At 33.0% G+C, this 21,631-nt stretch overlaps 1 protein-coding gene across 20 annotated transcripts in view; it reads right to left on the reverse strand.

Annotated features, from left to right (window-relative positions):
- Dennd1b (DENN domain containing 1B) overlaps nucleotides 1–21,631 on the reverse strand; it is a 226,966-nt gene that overhangs the window by 96,002 nt on the left and 109,333 nt on the right. For 17 of the 20 annotated variants that reach the window (XM_087193853.1, XM_087193842.1, XM_087193854.1 and 14 more), the window contains 5 exons: nucleotides 21,276–21,356; nucleotides 19,388–19,447; nucleotides 17,967–18,020; nucleotides 16,090–16,200; nucleotides 4,741–4,841 (listed from right to left, as the gene is read on the reverse strand). In XM_087193853.1, coding sequence (XP_087049979.1) covers nucleotides 4,741–4,841; nucleotides 16,090–16,200; nucleotides 17,967–18,020; nucleotides 19,388–19,447; nucleotides 21,276–21,356 — 407 coding nt within the window. The remainder of the gene's footprint in view (nucleotides 1–4,740; nucleotides 4,842–16,089; nucleotides 16,201–17,966; nucleotides 18,021–19,387; nucleotides 19,448–21,275; nucleotides 21,357–21,631) is intronic. The other 3 variants (XM_087193844.1, XM_087193856.1, XM_021240650.2) reach the window with 1 other exon arrangement.

Below are 21,631 nucleotides of genomic sequence, written 5' to 3' on the forward strand. Positions count from 1 at the left end.
CGAGAATGGAGAGATGTCTTAAAAAGGTGACAGAAGATATGTGAACAATTAACTATTTAAAATTAAATGTTTTGGTTAATTCTTTTATAGACATCTTTGTTTACTAATGCAAACCTTTTCTATTAATCCAAAGAGATAATCCTCTTTTTCAAAAGATTAGCATAATTTTCTAAACATCATTATCATTGTTAAAACAGAGCTGCCAAATTCCGGTAAGTTCACTTTGTTACTGAGAATCACTAACAGATAAAACTAACAGGCATCTTGAACATTCTACAGATTTCAAAGCAACCTCAAAGAGTTTCAAATTTATTCAAGGATGGGTAAACAGTAACCTATATATCCAAATAGAAATGTTGATTACCCTGTACATTCTAGTTTATTACTTATTATTGTACTAAATTTTAATCCTCAGTTATCTTTGCCTTTAGTAGCTCTGCTCTTTCCTATTCTTTAATTTTTATGCAACAGACCATCTGGAATTGATCTGATATTCTGGATACTTCATTTGACTAAAAGTTGAGGTTTATTTATAGGCCTTGATATCCTTAAGACCTAACAGATTTTCTGCCTTCTAAAGGAAACAGGAGTGAAAAATGTGGGCTGTTCCACTTTTGCTAAAGTAAGGAAAGGCTGGTTACTTTCCTAGTTCAAGGTCTCATCTTGGGATTCCTTCTGGGACTCCAGAGAAGACATAAAATGCCTATCAGTATTCTAGTCTCTCATTGCCAAGTTTGGGAAATTTTCACAAAACAAGTTAGGCAACTCCCAGAGTCTTAAATATGTCAAGCCATCCAAACATCCAAAATAGTATAAAATTATTCAAGTTATTGTGGAAACTTCCACTCTTGGTTAGGATATTCTACCCACAAGATTTATAAGACAGAGAGTCCATAGTATCTAAAATTCCAAAGCACATTTTCATAGAAGAGTATTCATTAAAATATATCAAACTTCTAAAAATAATAATTATTATGTCCATTTTAAAGATGTTAGAGGGACGTTGTAGATCAAAATTTCATAAAATGATAGCCAAAACTGCTAACTAATCTACTAAAATCCTAGGAAATACACCAACAAAAACATCCTTTAAGTTTATGAAAACTTATCTTTTGAAATGTAAACAATGAGTTGACAGAAATTCTTAAACTAGAATTTAAAATTCAAGATAAAGCTCCCATGCAGACTTTAATAATAAACTGGAAATTTTTTTTTATGGAATCACTGGGAATTTCCACGTGGTTTTTCCTCACAGATGTCTTGCAAAATCCAACATATAAATGTTTGAACTACAAAATATTATTAATCTACAGCATAATTTTCTAAAATAATCATGATATTTTACAAACTACAGAGTTAATTGTATAGGTGTCTCTCATTTTTTCTCACTGAATTGTGTATACCCTATCATACAATAAGCCAAATCTCATGAAAACTAATTTTGCAACCCCAGCTGAAATTCCCTAATTAGATTACAGTGTTAATAAATCCAGAAGAGACCCTTAGCAACACAGATATTTTATAACCCATGTACAAAACTGTCCTAGATCTTTCCATCAGTAGTTATTTTCAAAAGATGGGATACAGAAGGCTCTGTTACGACTGCTTCTTCCTTTTGGTGGCAATTAATATTTACTCAAGAAAGCTTTTCTTTTTTTCTTACAAAGAGACGCCTGTGACACAGACTGTAAGGACAATCTATTAGAGCAATCTGAGATCACAATTTTCCATTTGTTTTTCTAAAACCTGCTCTTAGAACCTAAATCTGATTGTTTCATTGAAAGACAAGTCACTATAAACACTAAATAAAAGACTGATGTAACTATCCCTAAACAAATAATAATCTATTATAATTTTACTGATCCTGCAGTCACATCAGCTCCTATGTGTTTACAGATTTAGACAGCTCAACAGTACCTGGCAATATTGTAGACTTGCCAAATTACATACTCTTATTATATTCATTAAAGGAAAATGCAATTGATGTTACTTCTTCCCCAGAGCTTTTCCTAACCTGCCATGGACTGTGAGCCACTTCTTCTTATCTTTCCATTCACAGTTCTTTCATTGTTGCTATAGTGCTTACAGTACTGCAGAACTACTCTGTGCTACTGTACATGTGTAGGTACCATATAAGCATGTATACGTATCGTTATGTATGTGTTTCTTCCTATACGTGAATCTCCCAGGGGTAAGAAGTCTTAACCATTGCATCACATCTTCACAGGTTGGCAAATAGGTATTCACTAAGTGTTAATGAACAAATGGATGGATGGATGGATGGATGGATGGATGGATGGACAGACGGACTGATGGATGGATGGACGGACAGAGGGAGCAACAAAATAGAAAGGCTTATCCATGGCCCAAGATGCGATGTTCATCCATGGTCACAAGATGGCATTATGGCTCTCCACAGTCTACACCACACCAAAGCTACCAGGTGCAAAAACAGAAATACGCTAACTAGGATTATCTCAAATTTGGAACGTTCCAATCATTCCAAGAAGTTAATAAAACTACATCTACTCCTTACAAGCCTTTGTGGTACTATTTTGAATTAGAATATAAAATATTATTTATTCAAACACATGAGATTAAGGAGAAAATCTGTAAGATTTTTCTCACTGTAGAACAGAGAGAACTATACTCATATCATTCTAACCTCAAGGACACCAAGGGAAGAGAATCATTTCTTCTAGAAAACTGTTTAGCTCATCAAATTTTCTAACAGTGGAACGGAAGAAAGCTACAGTCTTAACTACTTCTTTTAAAAAACTAAGCTCTACTGTCTAGTTCCTATGAAGGAAACTGAGCTTATTGTAACCCTAAGTACAAGAAGTTTCAGAGTCTCTTGTTTAGGCGTCACTGCTCTACACTCTGGCTCAGAGAGATGCCTCACAGGGAGGCTGTGGAACTTGTCTAAAAGGCTATTTTGGACAATATTTAATTTAAAATATTTCGGAACAGGAAAGAAGGTTCCAGGAACTGAAACACAGAAGAAACTTCTTTCCTTATAAGAGAAATGGCAGAAAAGAAGGGTTTGATGACAGAGATAGAAAGTGTCACAAAGACACTTTTAGAAAGAATTAGCACAGATCACTGAATAGCTTCTAAGTAACATTTGAGAACATCCTAAATGTGCATTACAGAGAAATGAGCTGAAAGGCGTTTCACTTAAGAGATGAGAATATTTTATAGAAAAATTAAGATGGTACTACCATTATAACAGGATACAATGTAATTCTAAACCTCATAATTAGAAATTTTAGCTCTTGAAACACAAATGACATATATTTTAAACAGTATATAATATATTTTCAAATAGTTTTGTAAAAAATTTTAAAATAAACTTTAATTACTAAACACTACACGTAAAGATCTATTGCATATGTCAACATGAACAAAGTGCAGCCTCTGCCTTCAAGTACAGTAAAATATTGTAGACATGTTGGTCAAAGGAAAACTCCACAGTGAAAATCAAAAAAGCCTATTTACAGATCTAGCTTTACACTTAAACTCGTGTGTGACACCTCACAATATAATTAAATCACATTCCTATAGTCCGACAAACTGTTTTTCCTTTCTAGTTCTCCAAGGGCAAGAAAGCAGTGGCAGGTCACTGCACACCTATTTCACAGCATTATCAATACTGTGGAAGCATACAAAATAGCAGAGTAATCAATATGTGGCCAAGTACGTGTCCTGTCATTACAGTCACTTGTTCCGACCTAATAAAAGTCCTGTATGTGTACACTTACATCACTTTAATACCTTAATCTGTTTTTCATGAAATAAAAAGTTAAATAAGAGCTTTGTTTTTTTACTAAAATTAGCCATTATAGAAGAAAATACAGTAAGGTCAAAATGATGCCCTTCACACATGGTTTAGAGGGTAAAAGATCTCATCAAATTCATTACAGATTAAGCTATGCCTGCAAAAGATGACTGTGCAATGAAGACGACATTGTATCCATTAGTCCTAAGGAAACTGCCAAAGCTGCTATATGTTAAGAGTCTAATCCTTGCCCAGCCTCACTGTAAGTTCAAAGACTTTTCCATGGGAAGAGAATAAGGACCACTGGTCATTGCCATCATAATGTCCAGAGAGAGGCCTGACTGAATTCATTTGGTAAGAGCATTGAGAGCTCTTTCTAATGCCAATGAACTCTTCAGCATTACTCTCAAAACTTTTCAACACTGCTTTTCATAGTGGAGTTAGGCTGAAATTTTGACTTAAATTAGAAAGTTGAGAATTCCTGTATTAGAAGTGATCCTTTTGTCAGTACTTGGTATTCAGTATGCTACAGAACAAGTAAAGGAACCTGAGTCTTAAGGTAAATAAAAGTAACAAAAGTGTGCCTTGACAGACACAATGTGGTTATTGGCAGATTTGCCAGACAAATTCTGACATCTGGGATATTGGATTTTCTAATATACCACAACTTCCAAGATACCACAACTTCTGTTCAATTTTATTATCCAAAAACTAAAGTTCTATTTTTCCATCTATGCATTTAGTTATCTAAATGGCTGCAGATGAAATACAAAATTTGAGGAGTTTTATGTTTACCAAGTATAAATTTTTGCTACTCTGACACTCATGAAAGCATTCTTCAATACTTACTACTAATCTAAAGGTAAAGTTTCTGTGATTTCTTCCATATCTACAAATAAATGGATCTTTTTCCTAATTATGAAACCCAGATTTATTAAAAAAGCCTGGCAAACCCAGCTTACCAGCAATAGTCCAGCAGGTGCGGAGGAAGCACTGGGATGTATATGTGTTGCCAGTACATTGGATAGAGCAGAGCAGCCGATCCATGGAGACAGGCGGTTAACTAGAATTTGTAAAAGGACAACAATAATAAGTAGCTGCTGACCCTCCAAACAAAAAGGCATGTTCAAGGTAGCAAAGATGAATGATAATCACAAAACAATTTACACAATGACATAGCTCACACTGTCTTTATCAATTCTACTTTATCAAATTCTACTTGTCTTATGTCTCACAGGCCCCTCTGAAAATACATAAACAGGAAAAGTAGTTTCTTGGGAATCATATGTAGATAGTTATGACCACCTGAAAGTATAGTTCGGGGTTGAAACTCAGAACATAAATAAAAGTAAAACTGAAAAATTCGGTGAGCATCTTAGAAAATATCGTAGGAAATTACAATTTGTGCAGTACAGTTTGTGCGTCACACAGATTAATACAACACGATTAAATATGGAAAGGAAGAGCGGCTGAAAGCTCCTGAGGGATATCATTAGGGCAAATTGCCAAAGAATGAAACATGAGCCAGTCAGGAGAGTCTGGAAGCTGCAATGATACCAGGGGACTTGAATGGTCGACAGTTGGAGCTTCAGTAATGTGTGAACCATGGGTTATGGTACCGAGAGACTCTGCTCACTGACACGGAGAATGTCACTATTGACCAGCAAACTGCCCAAGCTTGACAGCTGTACTACAGGAAGCCAAGTATATCATAATTTCATATTTAAACTGCTCATTCCAGATTAACATTTTGTTTCCTAGCTTTATCTCACAACAGCTGCAATTACATTGTTGCTACTTTAAAGGTAATTGCCATCTTAATTGTTTTGTTTTGGCAAGCAGTTAATTAAACATTTTTAATGCTTAACAAAGGGATATCACTTTTTTTCCCTCCTACTGACCCTCATCAGAACTCTTTTCATGTGCCTTTCTCTTTTAACTTACATTTCAATACATGGAAAGTAGGTTTTTACCATTTAAAGTAGTAACTAAATCAACATTCATTTTCATCATTTTAAGGTTTTGCTCTTGCCTGTATTTCATGGTTGCCAATTAAATAATTTTTTATTCAACTTGAAAAATCAGAATTTTTTAAAACTACCTAAAAATGAGCTAGACTTTCTAAAGATCATCTCCATGATTATACATGATTATACAAAGATACTGAAACACACACGATAATAACAATTAATTTAATTCCAAAGAATAAATGTACACAAAGCAATCCAAAGCTTATTAACAGCAACACTTGTCTATGTTTAAATGCAAAACAGGTCCATTAAATGAAAAAAAAATTTGATCTGAAACAAAAACATATTTTTTGTAAATATATTCATCTTTATAACACACATTTTATTTTTTCCAGTGAGATTTTTGACCAATTTCATATGGAAAACAATTTATCTTGATTCCATGTGCAATACTATTATTAATGGCTTTTAGTACTTCACATTTTTGAGCTTTATTAGTTTATCATAGTAGTCTTTCAACAAATACTATTTAAAAATTCTTTAGCGTATACAATATGCCACTAGGAGGCATTCAAATACTTCTATTTAACAATTATAAACCGTGGATTTATTTATGTTACTAAGTTGAACTAGAGGGAAATGAAAGTGGGGTTGATCTAACTCACTGTGTCAACGTCTTTAAGAGCTTTCAGGTACCCCTGGTTGTAAATTAGGCATCTTTAAAACTGTATTAACTCTTTCCATCCCTGAAGTGTAACCTGATGGGCTAAGAAAGCTTACATAGCTTTGAAAGGCAAATATTCAATTTTTCTATCTGTACACATATAACTCTTTAAATAACTTGTTTAAAGCCTTTTTTAAAAAGGGGGGGGGCATGTTCCTTATTATTGAGAAAATAACAACAGTGAAGCAAGAGGGAAATATATTCTCAAAATGAGATGTTATAAAGAGAGTGATTTCCCTGAGCACACTTAAATTCCAAAGCACTCTGCCATGTAGATACTTCCCCTACTCACTTAATGGTCATCCTTAAATGAAGTCACTCATTGCTAACAAGAAGCAATATTATCTGATAAATTTAATTGGCTTCTTAGAGAATGGTTTCTGAGTTACAAAATTTCTGTAATGGCCAGCATCTGGTAAGGGCTATCCCTGCTAATCAAAGTCTATGAGAAGAAAACAAATGATAATAAATGGGAACCATGCAAAGATTCAGTAACTGGGTCCTGTCAGCTCTTACATTGGAGAAACTTAACAATTGAGGTCAGCAATTGTCAGCTTAGTCACATAATGACGGGACTTGGAACTTTCAATCCCAGGCCACCAATTCTAACAAAAACCACTACTAACTGCTAATATTAATAACAGAAAATATTTATATAATGCTTACCATGTGCCAGGCAGTCATGAGGATTTCAAGTTCCAAGACTGATCCTCACAACAATCTTATGAAGTCTATCCTATCATCATTATTCCCATTTTACACTCAAGACACAGAGGCAAGGTTAAACCTATTGACCATAATCATGTATCTTGTGAGCAGAAAAGCCAGGATATACACTTGGGATACAAGATGTATTTGTATACTTTATATACAAAGTATAACCACCATTTTAAACTTTCAATATACAAAGATTTATAGTCTTATACTCCCCATGATCACGAGACTCTCAATAATATCCACTGACTACTACTACTACTACTACTAATACTACTTATATGAGAAACCAAAAATATAAATAAAGAGCAAAATAAAAGATATTAGGAAATAGGGAGACAAACCTTTTCCAAAGGGAAAGAGGACCAAGAGATGGAGGGAGGGAGGGAAGAGAAAGAGATGAAGCCAGAATTAAGATGTCTTATATATATATATGTACCAACTCCCTATAAGGAACGCAATCACTACATGCTGAAAACATTTAGTAAAAAAATTTATAATTGAAAAAACTGTGTGAAGGTGAAAAATAACAAACCAATCAATGGAAAAGAAGAGAGACCCCAGAAATAGGATCAAATAAAAAAATTCAACAATGACAAAGAAGTAAAAATAATAGAGAAATATTTTTTCAACAAATGGTATTGAAACAATCGATTCATATCTGCAGCCCAAAAAGGAATTTAGATAGAAACCTTATACCATTAATAAAAATTTACTCAAAATACATCATGGACCTAAGTTTAAAATGCAAAATTATAAAATTTCAAGGAGATAACATAAAAGAAAATGTATATGATCTAGGGCTTGACAATTTAAATATGATGCCAAACACATAATCTATAAATAAAAAATTCATAAGCTAGACTTCATTAAAATTTAAAATTTTTGCTCTATCAATGTATCAAAATGAGAAGGTGCAGACTGGAAGAAAATACTTCCAAAAGACATACTGATAAACTGTTACTGTTCCAAATATACAAAGAACTCTTAAAATTCAGCAATAAGAAAATAACACAATTAAAAATAGATTGAAGGTCTTAAACACCTCATCAAATTATATAGAGTTGACAATTAAACATATGAAAATGTTAACATCATATCAGGAAAATACAAATTAAAACAATATTGAGATATCATTATACACCTCTCACCATGGCCAAAACCCAGTCCACTGACATCATCATAGCCTGGTGAAGATGTGGAGCAACAGTAATTTTCATTCATTTCTGGTGGAAATGCAAAATGGTACAGCCATTTGGGAAGACAGTTTGGTGATTTACAAAGTTGAACATTTTTAAAAATTTTAATGTCTTTTTAATAAATTGGTATTTTACATATCATTTTCTTCCTTTATTCTGAATGTTGGTCCATTCAGGCTGCTATAATAAAATACTTCAGACTAGGTAACTTATGAATAATAGAAATTTATTCATCACAGTTCTGGAGGTCAGGGAATCCAAGCTCTGGATCCAGGCAGACTGCCTGCCTGATGAGGGCTCATTCACCCTAGGCAGCACCCCAGATGGTACTGTGTTGTTGCAATTTCACACAATGGCAGGGGACAAGTAGTTCTCTTGTACCTCTTCTTGTGAGTAGTTTTCCTCAGCAACTCAAAGGACTGATTTCAACAAATTCTGACAGTACTGTATCAAAGAAACATCTCCGCTATCCAATAAGTCATAGCTAAGCCTTGTCCACCAGGGTCTAGATCTCAACCTTGAGAGTGGATGGGGGTTCTTTTTTGAGTCCTTTCACCCCTAAAGCAAGTAGCTGCTTTATACATACTATACCTATAAAGCTAACAGCTGCTTTATAACTGCACTCCCAATATTCTTTTAGGCTCCCTTTCATTCTTTACTAGCCTATCCCTTTGCTCAATTAAAATTAAGCACCCCATGCTATAATTTAAAATTATTTAAATTAAATGTTCCATTTTGAATTACCAAGTAGGTTCTTTCTTCTGATTTGACTTAAACTAATACAGAAGCTGCATGTTCATCATCTGACCTATAGAATAATGCCTGATGTGAATTGAGTGCTACATAAATGAAGAATTATTCAATGAATAAATAAATGAACACTTTTCATAGAAATCAAGCAGTACTATATGAAGACCAAAAGATCCCATACCAAGTTCCTACGTTGGCTGAACAAGAGCCAATGCTATAGCAGAAACTCACAAGGTGAAAAGAGTGCGAGATAAACTGGCAACTTCTTCCCCGAGGGACACAAGTTCTGTATAGACTTTTTCAAACTTCGAAATTTCTACTAGGAAACAAATACAAATCTGTTTTAAAAAAAGATACAACCTAAACAAAACTAACTTCAAACTTAAAAATTACAGTTTTAACCTTTAAAAAGTTTAATATCTAACTAAAAAGTTCAACAAATTCACTGATAATTTCAATTTAAGAAATGTTTATAGGAAATGCTAAAGTATGTCAGGGATAGACAATGATATAGGAGTTACAAATACTTGTCTTCTGAAAAGCAAACTAGATTTTCAAAAACATTAGAGGCTTCGAACTGGAGAATTCAAAATACACTTTCATTCAAAAAAATTGTTAAAAGCCTACTATCACTGTCCTAAGAGCTAGATAATCTGCAGTGATTCAATTTGTTATGAAATCTATCCTGAAAAGTTTGTCTAGAGACCTGAGTACACTATATACAAGTGGTGAAAAAACTTAGGAAGAAAAATTTGGGGTCAGATAATGAATAGTTTTTAATGGCAGATTAAAGAGTTTTACAGACAACCCGTTATCAATAGGTATTTTTGATTTCCATGTATGAAGTATATGTAGGTGACTCTAAAGGATGATAAAATGGAAGGTTCACAGAGAAGTTTCAGGGTTAGCACTAAAAGCAGCTTGAAAATGGGAGAAAGGTGCCAATCTGACATGTTGAGAATAACTTGTAAAGATGAGTTAAAGCTTGTTGAGGAATGGGGGTGGGTAATACCATATTAGGAAAGAAAGTAAAGATGCATTTGGCTTTACAAGATGTCACTGTAAAAGACAAACTTAAAGGCTAAAAATATATACTTTGGAGGTAGAACAGGCCACATTCTAGCCACAGTCTAGTTCTATGAGTTTGAGGAGCTTACCCTCTCTAAGTTTCAAAGTCTTCATCTTCATCTATCTACTGTGGATAACAGTAATTACTGCATACTAAGTGATAACTAAATCAGCTTAAATAATTACTCAAAAGGGTAACTAGCTCATAGTATGCATTGCACTGCATAGGCAATAATGATGACTGTCATCATTATCAATTTACATAAACGGTAACAATGCTAGCATTCAGTATTTATAATCTAAAAATAGTATTTGTGCAAAGTGAAGGTTGCCCAGACTAAGACAGTGGGCATCTGGAATGGACAATGGAAATCAGAGAAGAAAGCATTAAGGAGGTAGAATCTATAGCATTTCGGTGAGGAAGAGAGATAAGCAAGAGGGTCCATTCACCAAATCAACCCGGTATAGAATATTATACAGCAAAGATGGTAAATTCATTTGGAAATGTGAGAGAAATATCCACAATAAGTTAAATTGCACCCTATAATCTAGGGATGCTCATCAGAACAGAAAAAGTTCCCAAACTACAAAATGCCAAAAATCTAGGCTGGGCATGGAGGTGAATGTCTGTAACCCCAACACTCCAGGAGGATAAAGCAGGAGAGTCACAAGTTCAATCTCAGCCTGAGCCTCTTAGCAACTTCACAAGACCCTGTCCTCAAAATAACAAATAACAAAGGTTTGGGATATAGCTCAGTGTGAAGGCCCTGGGTTTATTCCCCAGGAATGCCAAAAAAAAAAAGAAAAAAAAAGAAAATGTTTTTTTATAAAATGGAGTACTACTCAGCCATAAAAAATGAGAAATTAGAGACATTTATAGCTAAGTGGATGCACATTGAGGCCATACTCTTAAGTGAAATCAATAGGACACACATGTGGAAATACCGAATAGTTTCTCTGGTGTGAGAAACTGAAAGTGTAAATAAGGACTAAATGTATAATAGGTCATGTGAAATAGGAAGAAAAGAGGCAAAGGGGAAGGAAGTGGGAGGGCTAGGGAAAAGGACAGAAGGGAATGGGATCAATATGAGAAAATGGAAAAATAGGAACAAAATCATTGTAAATAGGGAGGACTGGAGGGGTTGAAGGGAGGGCTGGGCAATGGTGAAAAATAAGAACCAAGAGAGACTATGGAAAGGTGCAAATTTCCAATGATGAATGTCATTATATTATATACCTGAAATGTACCAATGATTAGAATGAATAATCAATAATGTAAAATAGGAAGAAAAAGTCCAAAGGGGTAGGGGTAGTGGGAGGGGCAGGGGAAAGGAAAGAAGGGAAAGGAAAAATGATGAGAAATGAAAAAAATGGAAATAAAGTCTTTGTAAATAGGGAAGGGTGGAGGGCATGAAGGGAGGGCTAGGAATGGGGAAAAAATAAGAACCAAGATGCATTATGTAAAGGTACAATTCCCAATGAGAAATGTAATTGTGTTGTATACCTACAATGTACCAATAAAAGAATTTAATACAAAAAAAAAATCTACAGTATGTAAAATCATATAAATATAGAAGGTATATTTTTAAAGAAACACATTGCTCTCAAACATAGTTTTACTAAAGAAATAAAAACAATACATATAATTTTTCTTTTATTTAATTTTGATAATCACCAACAGCACAAAATTAAGTCACCATTCTATAAAGAAAACACTTCAATAACCTAAACTCATCCAAGTTTACTCTGGTGATTAGCTGTTGTAGGAATAAAGCTTACAGAACCTAGAGGAATGATGCTCTCATATACCTCTTAGACAATTCCATAATTGTTATACTAAAAATTTTGCTTTGGGGATTGAAGCCAATTGATTGCTTTTAAAAGACAAATGTATTAAACTATAAGCCAGAACTATGTACGTATTTCTGGGGACAGGACACTTATAGCCCACAAGAGCAGGAAGACAGAAACAACTCTAGTTTCCCTATCCTAGAGGTCTCCTCCAACTAACCTACATACACACATCCCTTTCTATAAAGAATTTCACGGTGATTTGAATATTCGCATTTCCATAGTCCATTCACATTCACTTAGCACTGAATGAAAAAACAATGTATAGAATAGCAGTATACATGTCAAATAATATACTGGGGTAAGTACTGTCATTATTTACAATTCAACTGACATAATTGGTTGCTGTGGGCTTTGGAAGAATTTTAAAAATCTAAAAATTACTCCTAGAATATATCTCTTTTAAAGGTTCTGATAAAAGTTTAGCTGCACCACTGTAGCCTTAAAAGCACAAGAGTCCAAACTACATTTCAATAACTTTAACTAGGAAGTGGACCTGGGTACTCTTTGTTCTCTCACCAACTGTTCAATCCTTAATCTCCAGAAAGATTCTCTGTGTTTCAGATTTCAGATTAAATTTGGATACAGGTGGTACCATTAGGAGACAAATCAAGGATATTACAATCCAGATGGAGAGGTTAAAATCCTCTGGACTCCTCTTTAGTTTAACTAAACTTATAAAATCTATGTTCTAATAGCTGATTTTCTGGGGATCACAAGATTTCCTTTTGCAAATGCCCTTGATGGAATTAATGAGAAAGGGAGAGAAAAGCATATGCTTAAATGCCTGAGGGCATCTCAAACAAAGGAAGAGACTGCTGTTTATTAATGCAATTCCAACACTCACAGCATATTGCTTGCTGTAAATATTCCAGAATAATATGCACCACATAATCAAATCTCTGTAACTAATGTGATTACAGACTTTAAGGTGGTGATATTTACCAACTAAATATTGGTCAAAATAGTAGCTAACATTTAGACATCTGCTTTAAAGAGAGTCATCCTTTCCACCTGCTTCTATGGACTACAAAGACACACTCTAGTTAACATATTACTGACAGGATGATGAGAAAGCTCCTGTCAGATGCTGGCCAGCTGGGTGTTTGAGACAAAATGCACAGCCCCAGCTGACTAGTTAAAGAAAGTCTGGTGAGGTACAATTATAGAGGCATATGACAAGGCTTCATGCCTGACTGATTTGAGAACCGATGACATGGCTTTAAACAGAAGTACTCCCTACCTATGGTCACAAAATAGCAATAAGTCAACTGATACAACCTTGTAATATCATGATTTATTCCTTTGCTTTGAATGTATGATGTATGAGACTCTAATGTGATGTTTGGGTAGTCTACCAAGACTTACTTGGGGCCTAAACATCTAAGGCCTGCCCACAGCATGCATAAAATCAGTGTTGTTGTTCAGGATTGCCAGAAACCATTCCATGTGTACTTGATAATGTGTAAATCAAAGAATAGAAGCAAAACAGATTGTGTCCTAATTCATTAAACTCAAACATGAAAAAACACTATGCTACACTTTTAGGACATGGGAGGAAAACCTGAAATAAATTTTTAAATGTAACAACAGTCTTGGTATTTTTGCTTACATGTCTTAAAGCTATTTTTTATTTTAAAGTTTATGTTGGGGCTGAGGATGTAATAACTCAGTGTTAGAAGCCTTGCCCAGCACGCATAAGGCCCTGGATTCACTCCATAGCACTACAAGAAATTAAAAAATAAAGTTTATCTTTACAAAGTTTACCAATTATCATTTTAAATTACAAATGGCCCTTGAAAAGGATCCTCAGTTTGGCCATGAAAAACTCACAGCAAGCTATAATATTAATACCATTCTATCATAATTGTGAAAATTTATAATTGTCAAAGAGTAAATAACCGAGGAAAACAAAATTGCTAACACAGCAACAGAATTATAAATGTTAAGATGCTTCAACTTATATGTGTTCTAATAACAAAATTTTGTTACAGATTTAAAAGATGATCAAGAGATAAAACACAAATTATTGTATTAATTAATTATTTAATTTAGATTCATAAAAAATAAAGGATGCAAGAAGCTTAAAACTATTATATTAATTAAATTCTTTTTTAAGAACAGGGTATTGCAAATTTACATTATGATACTAAGTCCTTGACCTTAAATGTTACTATGCATAGAATTTAGTTAGCATATACAAGCAGCATATTTATAGCATATAGATAGATATATAAGAGAAATTATTCATAATAGTTAAATAAAGTAGTTTCCCCTGCATAAGAAGGCTCAGAAGATCATGAAAGTACACTTGAATTATGTTTATTTCTCATCCCCTCTGCCCCAGAGAGTGAGCCAAACCACAGCCAGTAACTTAGAGAACATCATCAAAGAGTTTTCATGAATTATCGTAAACAATTGGTATGACATTGACCTTCAACATAGGAAACAATTTCCTGTGTAGTACAAAGCTTTCTAGTCAAATATTAAAGGGTAGGCATGTTAATTTTTGGTCTAACCCACAGACCTAAACTATTATAAAATTGCAATTAATAAATGTTGAACATTATCCTATGCAATATAACTCTAAGTACTTCATATAATCTTTCTAGCAACCCTAAGAAATTAAGACTGTTATTACTATCACTTTATATGTGAAGAAACCAAGTCAAACAGAGGCTAACTAGTCATTAAGAGGGAGGAATAAACTAAAACAAAGAAAACACACAAATATTTTTAAGAACATATATGAAGATTTATTTCTACTGTTTTCCTAAATAGAGCACCTTATACTTATTCACCTATCTTATTCCTTCCTTTACCTTCTTCAGATCTCTGCTTAAAATCTACCGTATTAGGAGGCCTTCCTTGTACTACCACCTAATATAAAATTTTAAAACTGCCCCTCACCTTCTACCCTGTACATATAAACACTTTATCCTTTACCCCCTGGTATTCATCACCATATGACACAGTAGCTATTATATATTCAAAATCTCAAAATTGTGTTCTTTCAATTTTAAGGTAATGGAAATGACTCAAATCATAGAATCAAAAGAACCAGTTTTCACATTACCTACCTGTAATAAGCCTTGGGGTGGCCATTTAACTTCTCTGAAATACTAACTTCTTACTATTAAATACTAAATAGAGAGATCCTAGAAAAATCTTAAAACTCTTTCTGCTCTATAATGTTACAGAATGAGATTTTGTCTCTACTAAAGGAAAATAAAATATTAAAAATATGATTTTATTTTCATCAAGTAAATCCATTTGTAGAAAGGCAAATTCATGCAATATTCACAATGCTTCTTAATATTTTCATATTCAAAACTTTATTTAAATTTGTCTTCAAAATCCTAAAGTTGAATATACTAAATTTTTATGCATAATAGAAAAAAATATGAAATATAGCAAAATACTTTGAACATTTTTTAACAACTGAAGAAAAATCCTTCCATGCTCACTGCCTTTACTACAGAAGTGAAGACCTTCCAAAAGAACATCTGATTGTCATAAAACCCATGATTAATAAAAAATGCTACTTTGACTTTTAAGTTATTATTAATCTGAAGAGCTCCTCAAAATCAGAACTATTATAGAATCTACTCCCAAACCACTACTTGGCAACAAAGATGAATCTACCTATTACCAGGTTAGGATAGAAGCTATTATCATGGCTCCTTGCTTTCTTTCAGCCAGGCTCCAATGGAAAAAGTCAGAAGTGAATAATAAAGATCTCATAATAGCTCTTAAGAATTCTTTATATGGTAGAAGGCAGTAAAATGAACTCTAGAGGATTAAAAAAACTCATCTTCTGATAAGAAAAAATAATTAACCTGCCTTAATGCATCTAAGAAGGCCTTCTATAAATCAGACTTTTGTACTTCAAGAGCTAGATTAAAACCATATATATAAATGCAGAGATTGTCTTATGAGTACACATAGCACATTTTTAAATCTGCAGAGGTTTTTAGGCCTTTTTGTGAAACACTCAATACATGCTACTTAACAGGAGAAGTGTGAAGTACTTACAGTGCTTAATTTGCTAGAGGTAATAATGACGCGCCTCTCATGTAGCATACTGGCGTACAGTTGCAGCATATTGTTCACATCCACGGCAACAAAATATTCTGTGAGATTTCTCTGTACAAGTGAAAAATAACTGTATAAGTTACAGCTCATGGTGAATACGAAGAAAACCATTTTATACATTTACCAGGGGTTCAAAGGATGTTATATTAAAAGTAGAATTCATTAAAATAATTAAATTTAATACTCTTCTGCTGCCACATGAAACATATAATATTTCACTACTATTTGAAGCATAACCCTACTCCACGAAAGTGTTTCTCAAAGGGTGATCAGAGAACCAAATATTTCCCAGTCTCCCCCATTCCAAACACACCAAGTATTTGAAAAGAAGCTCATTTCCTGGGAACCAGCCTAAACCTTTTGTGTTACCATCTTCCAAGTATGGTCCCAAGAATTTGATTTTTAAACAAATACTATTCCTATTGATTGTTATACACTGGTGTTTGAGAGACTGCTATTCCAGAAAATACATTCGAGACTTTTCATATTTGCTATTCTCTTTATAGTTAAAATTATTATCTCCTACTATGTACTATAACACAAGGCACCCAAACTATGAGGCAGACTTACATGCAGACTTTGGTTCTTTATTAAGGAAAATCCCTTGCTTATACCCAACATCAGGCTTGCTTTATACCACTGTAACCAAATACAATATGATGATGTTCTAAATTGGTTCATTAATACTCAAAGATGAAGAACTATTTCTCAACATGGAAGAGTGCTTTATATGTACATCCTTGCTTTCTTTTTTCCCTAAACAAGACTTTCTGCAAACTAAAATGTGTCAATGAGGATATAAAATGTGTTCTCAGGCTGGGCATGGTGGCACATGCCCACGATCCCACTGTTCTGGGAGGCTGAGGAAAGAGGGTCACAAGTCTGAGCCCAGCCTGGGCAACTCAGTGAGACCCTGCTTTAAAATTTAAAGTTTAAAAAGGGCTGGTGCATTCTCTGTGGTAGTTTTCATGAGAATGTTTGCTTCTTTAAAACACTCAAAACAATAGTCTATTTTGTTGTTTAAGGTATTGGTCATTTGTTAGCAAATGTAAAAGAAAGTTAAATGGAGAAACCAGAAGGCAGTGACTTTAGCTTTGCATCAGACATGGAAGTGAAGGGCCACTAAGCTACAGCACAGTCAGTGGTCCTTAAGGAAAACCTAACAAGAGGTACCTTGCCCATGCACACAGCAGTCAAGACTTGAGGGTCTATTATGGGACCCCAGGGCTCTGACAGTCTCTTTCAAGCTCACATTTACAGTACTCAAGGCAAAATCTTTTGATAGGGGCATCTGAAAGACCCTTTGCATAGGGTTTCATAGAATTCATCTGTACTAATTAAACACTTTTTATCTGATAGAATATTGATTGGATATTAGAAAATTTACACTTGTCTTCCTGGTCTCCATGGATTACCCATGTACTTTTAGAAAGCAAATACCTGGTAGATTTGAAAAGATATTTGGAAAAACAATAAATAATAAATTATCTGGAAATATTTTTCCATATTGATTTCTTTCACTTTTGATTGAAACTCAGAACCTAGCTGAATATATATGACCTTACCTAACTATTCCAAATGAGAGAAATATTTTTTCTCATGTCATTTTTCTTATCAACAACAGCTATTAAGAAGGGTATAATGGAGTAGAGGAAAAAAAGGTAACACTATTATTCCTATCTCTTCATTATTTCCTTACAAACAAATAATTACAATGTATCTAATTTCTCTGCACAAAAATGCATAAACAGTAAGATCAAAATAAATAAAATTTATAATGTAAGAAGAGTAGTAAAGTTAAAAAACTGAAAACTTACACTCTCAGGTATTGTTGGGAGTCCAGCTATATCAGGGGCAATGAAGTAGGAATGCTAATCAATAGAAATAAATCATAAAAGAAAAGAATTAGAATTTCATATTACATATACTTTAGGTTAAAATAAGAAAAATATATTCACTAAATTAATAAATGCCAGGCATTGACACTCAGGATTTGTTGAATTTGAGACACTCTTATGTGAGATGGCAGGTTTGTTAGATTTAATAACAACTTTCTCATATAAGAAGTTAGTCATTGGTTAAAAATACTTTAAAACTGAACAACAAAAAAATTGAACAGAAATGGAATAAGAATCCTGGTGAATGTTTTAAGGCAAAAAAAGAGTATATTACCAAATGATTTTTTATATATATTATAAAACTCTCATTTGGTAAAGTACTAAATTGTTTTTCTCATGTCATTTTTCTTATGACCAACAGATATTAAGAAAGTCGTAATGGAGCAGAGGAAAAAAGACATATAATACATGTGTATAATAATATATATAGAAATATGTGTATTATTAAAATATACATAGTTTAGGTTAAACTGAAAAAAATAAAGCTTGCTAACCCAGGAATATACCAAAATCTGTTAAGTTTCCTGAGTTTCTATCATAAATCACAGCAAATCTCTTCTGTAAATATCAGCAAGTTTATTATTTAGAAAGTAGCATAAAGCATAATTTTTAGATATTTAAAACTTAGTTACTTATCTCGAAAAATGATTCCCACATATCCACTAAACAAACACTAGTTGACTTCTACACTGTACAAAGCAATACAATGCACTGAAATATTTATATAAAATGTATAATACGTCTATGCCCTCATTTTTCCCATCATGTTCACAAATTTTATCATCCAGAATCAAGGTACAACTTAACTATCAAAAATGGTTTATTTTCTGTTTATATTAATCTCCAAAATTATTTAATATCTTAATCACATTAGGATCTAATTAAAACTTACAGATTGGAAAGAAAGTAGCCAATACTTGAGCACAACTCAACTAATCAGAACAGGGTTAGCTAATACAGTCATAATGCATCATTTTCCAATGTGGAAAAACAATGTGAATTAAGTCACAAGATAATCTTGTGACAGAAACTGTGAGAGAAATGTCATGCTATGAATGGAATTTAAGATCACAACTACTGAAAATGGAGAAAATGCATAATTTGGTCTCTATTAACTACCTTTATTTGGGGTTTTAATAGCACTGTATTTCATAAAACTAAACTTTATTCTACATCATTAAAGGACAATATAAACAGAAAATACTTGCCAAATGATTAATTGTAAGAGGCAATTTATAACTTCCCAAGGGACTGGATTGACTTTTGAAGACATAAAAATAGAAGTAATGATTTTCCCAATTTAACAGTGATTTTTAAAAGCTAATGTCCTTTTAACTCACCGGTATTAGTGAGAGCTGATCTTTCAGAATTTGCTCACTGGCAATAAATATTTCTTGATTCTTACAATACGTGAGAGAAAAATGAATATTTTACTTTTAAGAGAAAGCTTATCTAAAAGTGTTCTGTGTGAGACAAACTCATGCAGCTATATTACCCACTGAAAATATTTGAATAACAATTGTAAATGCTACTCTAAATGCTAATATGCTAATTTTGTGCTACAAAAAAAAAAAAACTAAAAAAAAATTTTATTTTGTCAAAGTAGAGAATGCTGTGGATATTCACTGCTTTTGAAATACTGTTTTTAAAAATAACATATTAACTTTTTATAAAATCTCTAATAGTCTAGTGACCACTACCCACTCGCAGGATCTAAAACTTCCACATCACTGATTTTAATCTGGTAATGAAAAACTAAAATCTCTACTAGTAGCTGAAGATAAACATTCTAGTTCAAAATTGGCAGTCATGAAGACCAGAACACTTCGCCCATAATGTTAGTAATCTGTTATTGAAAAAAAATTAAATTATTAATGAACTTTATACAAAGGTAAACAGCTGATTTTATCCTTATGTAAGATAATGTAGCCCGAGAACAAATGTACAAGATTTGAAAACTCAAAAGCCTAGCTGTTGAACATGTGTTCCATGTTATCTTGAGCTTTCAGTTCACCAATCTCCAAAGGACTACTAAACGTTTCCACCTTTGTGGGATCCATTGAGCCAGTTCTAAAGTCAGACAGTTTACAAAGAGGCATTAGTGCAAAAAGAAAGCATGATGTTCATTCCAGAAGCGAAGACAACAATGTGACCAGAATAACGAATTTAGGAAAAAATACTGAGACCAAAAAAAAGGTTAATAAAGCTAAGAAGTGGGTAGTCCTGATAGCCCAGCCAAAAGTTTGGACTAATTCTCTATAAAATGCAGAGTTACAAAAGCTTTTTAGCAAGAGACTTTACGTAGTTTAAAGAAGTTTGCTCTGGCAGTATTTTGAAGAAAGGACTGAAAGAAGAGACTGTAAGAACAATTTGAAAGTGCCAATTTTAAAAACTGAATAATGTAAGAGAACACCATTATTAAATGAAACAAAAGAAAATTTAAGCAAGAAGAAAGTATCAAAGAAAGAATGTAAGAATGATAATTTCCTGATCTTGAAAAAATTCAAGACCTTAATTATATATGTTTCAAGTTACTTTTTATTGTAATATTCCTTCCATCATTAAGTTTTTTCTTCTTTATTAAGACAGAAGTTCATTATTATTTTGGTAGAAAAAAATTAAATAAATGTTAACTCTCTATTTGGCATTGCAAATTAATGAAAACATCCATAATTTATTTTCATGAACTTTGAACATTTACAAAACTGAATGTGCTTTTACATATACATGGCACGGTTCACTGAATACATTACTCATTATAGGCTTTCTGTTTTGACAAACCTCATTCACATTCCCAGTGTTTTATGATCACATTAGAAGATGTACTGAAGTATGGGGAAAGAGAACTTATAACCTAGAATTTTCTCTCCATGTATTGTATGTCATTTTCTCTTTGTCAAGTACTGAGAGAGAGAGAGAATTCCTTTACTGTATGTAGATTAAACTGGAAAATCAATGTTCCTTACAACCAAAATACCTGACAAATTTGGTTATTTTCAGTTCATACTAAAGTTTGTTAACTCTGTAACTTACCAGCTACCAAACCACACAATATATCAAGTTTGATAATTACAGCATGCCAAAAGCTCAATATTATCACCTAGTAATGTTAGTACCATCACTGTCTTTTTCTTAGAAGTAAAAGTGACTTTGCAAACAATTTCTATAAGGTACATGTGTTCCTAAGTGAAAAATTATTATGACTCAAAAAAATGATTAAATACTTACCATACTCAAATTGACAGGAGTGTTTGCCTTTGGTACTGGGTGGTTATAGAGTGATTTGAGAGTTTCATTCAAATCATTTTCCTTGAATACAAAAAAGTTTATTTAATAAATAAAACATAAAGCAAGCAAATAATAAAAAATACCCTTTTATATTACTGGTGGGAACATAAAATGGTACAGGTACTATGGAAAATGGTATGGCAGTTTCTCAAAAAATGACACGTAAAATTATATTATCCAGCACTTATATTTGCACATATACTTAGAAAAACCTGAATAAAAACTATAAGTGATATTTTATACAGCCATCTTCCATAGAAGCACTGTTCACAATAGTCAAAAGATGGATGTAAGCT

This window comes from Heterocephalus glaber, unplaced genomic scaffold (genome assembly GCF_053883595.1).
Source record: "Heterocephalus glaber isolate CG9 unplaced genomic scaffold, H.glaber_assembly_v1.0 deba00001600, whole genome shotgun sequence".
Lineage (NCBI taxonomy): Eukaryota > Metazoa > Chordata > Mammalia > Rodentia > Bathyergidae > Heterocephalus > Heterocephalus glaber.